The following is a 3,427-nucleotide window of genomic DNA, read 5'->3' on the forward strand; positions in this document are numbered from 1 at the left end:
TCTACTATGGGTGTCCACCATGTTCCTCCTAGTAAAACAGGTAAGACATGAAACGGACACCAAACATTGTCTTCTTCAGCAGTGGTTGCTACCTGAAATACAGCTTGGCATATTGATTCCTCACACATGAAGGACTTAGGCTGCAACCACCAGTCTGATGGTAATTTTAATTCGTTTCTCCAATGTTGGGGGTTTTTGAATCCCCAATCTGTCTTAAAATTTAAATACTGCTGTATAGCAATAATCTGTTTTAAATAGCAAGCTGATTCTTCATCTATGGCCCATTGGCTTTGTAAACCAGTCCATAAGGACTCATTTAACCACCCATGGTGAGTCTTCCATAATAGCAACTCCTGTATATGCCTGTCTGCCAACTCTGGCCCCAATGAGCCAAAGTTTGCAAACTATTGGCTTGTTTCACACCAATAGATGATATTTTGTGATATATTGCTGCTATATCAGCAGTATTAAGAGATCCTAAACCTAAACCTCCTACTCCTAAACCAGTTCCTATAGCTCCCCACATGTCTCGCTTTGGCCTTCGTTTTATTTCTACCTTATGAGGAGGCCATAAGGATTGTATGTTTCTACAATTATATGTTGCACCTGTACTGCGTGGTACTATATGTTCTCCTCTTGGAAACTCGTGACGTTTTATATCAAACCCACTAACATTAATGTTGAGTGCTACAGTAATTATTTTATGTGCTATCCTAGCTTTTTTACAACCTTTCATTTGTCTAAGTAATGTTGCATCAAATGGATAACCATTCCCTCTCCTAGTCTTATGAATTTCCCATAACATTACTGGTACTTTTACATTTGTTGTTGCTTCCTGTTTAACCACATATAATATTACATCATTCTCGGGTGTTGATATTGCAGTCAGTTGTTGCCCCCCTTCAATTGTCCAACATGATAGTCCATTAGAATCAGGTTTACAGTTCATCATAGCCAACCAGACAGATACGTTATTATGCACAGTCACAGTTATTGCAGTGTCTTCATAAGTCATCACAGGTAAAGGTAACAAGTCAGGATATTCCAGTTTCATGTGAAATGGAGCCGTAGATGTCTTGTCTCGTAACTGCCAGGTACAGTTCTTGGTAAGGGTGAAGTTCAAGGTTACATACTTTTCCGTTCCTGGCGTATCAGCAGCCCAAAAGACTTTGTTATAGGGGGTGCATCGACTCCATCCGGTCCAGAAACCATCTATCCCGATTATTCCACACGTGAGGATAATCTGTGTAAGGGAAAGCAGAGGGGCGACTGAGAGCCCGTTAAAAGAACCATTCTAGTGTCTCCTGGTCCTGCAGCTATTATTTCTCCTGCCCTCGGCTTTTGCCCTGGGTTAAAACCCATACCTTCCCTCCAATTTCTCCTTTAAGCTGTTCAATACTGACTAAAACAGGTGTGACTTTTCTTATGTGCAATTTACATATGGCCTGTCCTTCAGCTATGTGTATGTCTTTACTGCCTTGATTTTCTAATACTAAATACCATTCATTTACACAGATCTCTAATGTCTCTGTTAAGCATGCATCTGTTACAAGCATTTCAACATTTATTCTCACCTCCCATTCCTTTGGCCACTGACCTGTTATTCCCAAGCTGAGTCTTTCTGAGGAGTTTAACTTGATTGTAAGTGATTTAGGTGCCCTAACCAATAACCCTGTGGGAGTTAATTCATTGTTTGCCAGTGGACTAATTGTTGTCAGGCGGAGGGCACACACAGGTGGCTCTCCTCCGACATTTTGATGTCTCATAAAAGGTGTGGACCCAGCCAACGGACGATTATTGAGATTAAATAAGGCTTGCTTTAAAACTTTAGTCCAGCCTTTAAGATGATTGTGCCCAGTTAGTTTTTTAACTTGTTCTTTCAACAGGCCATTCATTCTCTCAATAAGTCCTGCAGCCTGTGGGTGATAAGGGATATGCAGAGTCCACTGAATGCCAGCTCCTTGAGCCCACTCTTGTACGTCTCTTCCAGCAAAGTGGCTTCCTTGATCACTTTGGATTTCTTCAGGCACTCCATATGCTTGGATTAACTGGCTCAGTCCATTAAGTGTAGCTTTCTGGTCAGCTCTTGTTGATGGATAAGCTTGTAACAGTCCAGAATAAGTATCTACTGCAGTTAAAGCATATAATAGTTTATTTTCTCGTGGCAGTGGCCCAATGTAATCCACCTGCCAAATTTGTCCTGGTCCCATTCCTCTCTTCAGTTTACCAGTTGCCTTCTTCTGTAGGGGCCATTGTTTTACTTCTGTACATGTGGAGCAATTGTTCACTATTTGTTTAACAATATCAATAGTGACTGGTATACATCGCTGATGACACCATTGATATGTTTTTTCTGCTCCCATGTGTCCTGAAGTTTCATGAGCCCACCTTGCTAATGATATTAAGGAAGGCTCGATTACATTTACTTCAGCATAGTTGCACAGGTCTTCATTCTCTACAGAGGCTTCTTCCAGGTTGATTTCTCGAACAGCAGCTATTAGATCAGCTTGTTGGTTATAAAGCCTCTCAAGGGATATCAGAGGGGCATGGGCATCTACATGACCAATGAGAGTTTCCCCTCTTGTGCCCATTGTCCAAAGCTGCTCCCACAGTTCTGTGCCACCCCAAAGTTCTCTCCCATGAATAGTCCAAGCAGCCCTTCTCCACATTGTGATCCACACTGTTAGTCCTTGAAAACTGCCCAGCTATCAGTATAAACAACAACAGGGAAGCTTTGATTTTCTGTTAATGCCATAGCGACAGCAATAAGTTCAGCCCATTGGCTTGATTTACCTTCCCCCTGTTGCTTCAGGATGGTCTCAGTGTGAGGTTGATAAGCCACTGCTCTCCAAAGCCTTTTACCTCCTTCCACAGTTGCTGACCCGTCTGTGAACCAGCTGTTCTCCTGTTGCACTGGTGTCAAATGACTGTATGCTGGGGCTTCTTTAAAGGGCGACTCCACTACAGGCACAACAGGTGGTATGTCCTCTGGATCTTCATAAATCACAGCTCCGGCCATAGCCCCTTGTAAGGCACTCGTGTCTTTGCCTTCAAAGTGTGCTCTGGCTTGTAAATACCATTTCCACTTGCATAAAGTCTGATTTTGGGCAGCGCCTGCTCTGCTCCCAGGCCATTATCTCTAACCCACCCAGCAATGGGCAAGTTAGTGCGTAGCTTTACCGGAGCAGGACCTGTCTGTCTCTCAGTGTGCAAAAGAGCCCAGTATGCTGTAAGAAGCTGCTTTTCAAGTGGTGTATATTTAGTCTGTGAGCCTGTTAGTTGTCGGCTCCAAAAGCCGATGGGGATTCGCTTGCACCCATTTTTCTGCCATAAGCTCCACGTAGCAATATTGTTCTGTTCTGTGGCTTCCAGTTCAAAAGGCAAATTAGCTTTTAAAGGTCCCAGTCCTTGGTGTTGGACTAAAGCT

At 43.1% G+C, this 3,427-nt stretch overlaps 1 protein-coding gene across 1 annotated transcript; it reads right to left on the bottom strand.

The window, feature by feature from the left end:
- Nucleotides 1-316: 316 nt before the first annotated feature.
- Nucleotides 317-2,879, bottom strand: LOC120526579. The gene is made up of 2 exons (XM_039749743.1): nucleotides 1,575-2,879; nucleotides 317-1,243 (listed from the first exon to the last, which is right to left on the bottom strand). Exons 1-2 carry the CDS (start codon nucleotides 2,667-2,669, stop codon nucleotides 317-319), a joined length of 2,022 nt encoding a protein of 673 aa, XP_039605677.1. The 5' UTR covers nucleotides 2,670-2,879.
- Between the last annotated feature and the right edge of the window lie 548 nt (nucleotides 2,880-3,427).

Source organism: Polypterus senegalus, chromosome 3, assembly GCF_016835505.1.
Source record: "Polypterus senegalus isolate Bchr_013 chromosome 3, ASM1683550v1, whole genome shotgun sequence".
Taxonomy (NCBI): Eukaryota; Metazoa; Chordata; class Cladistia; order Polypteriformes; family Polypteridae; genus Polypterus; species Polypterus senegalus.

Coding starts and splice junctions, on each gene's coding strand:
- LOC120526579 (XM_039749743.1), bottom strand. CDS start 2,669: ATGTGGAGAAGGGCTGCTTGGACTATTCATGGGAGAGAACTTTGGGGT. Junction 1,244..1,574: donor AGTGGCCAAAGGAATGGGAG/GTGAGAATAAAT, acceptor TCCCTTACACAG/ATTATCCTCACGTGTGGAAT.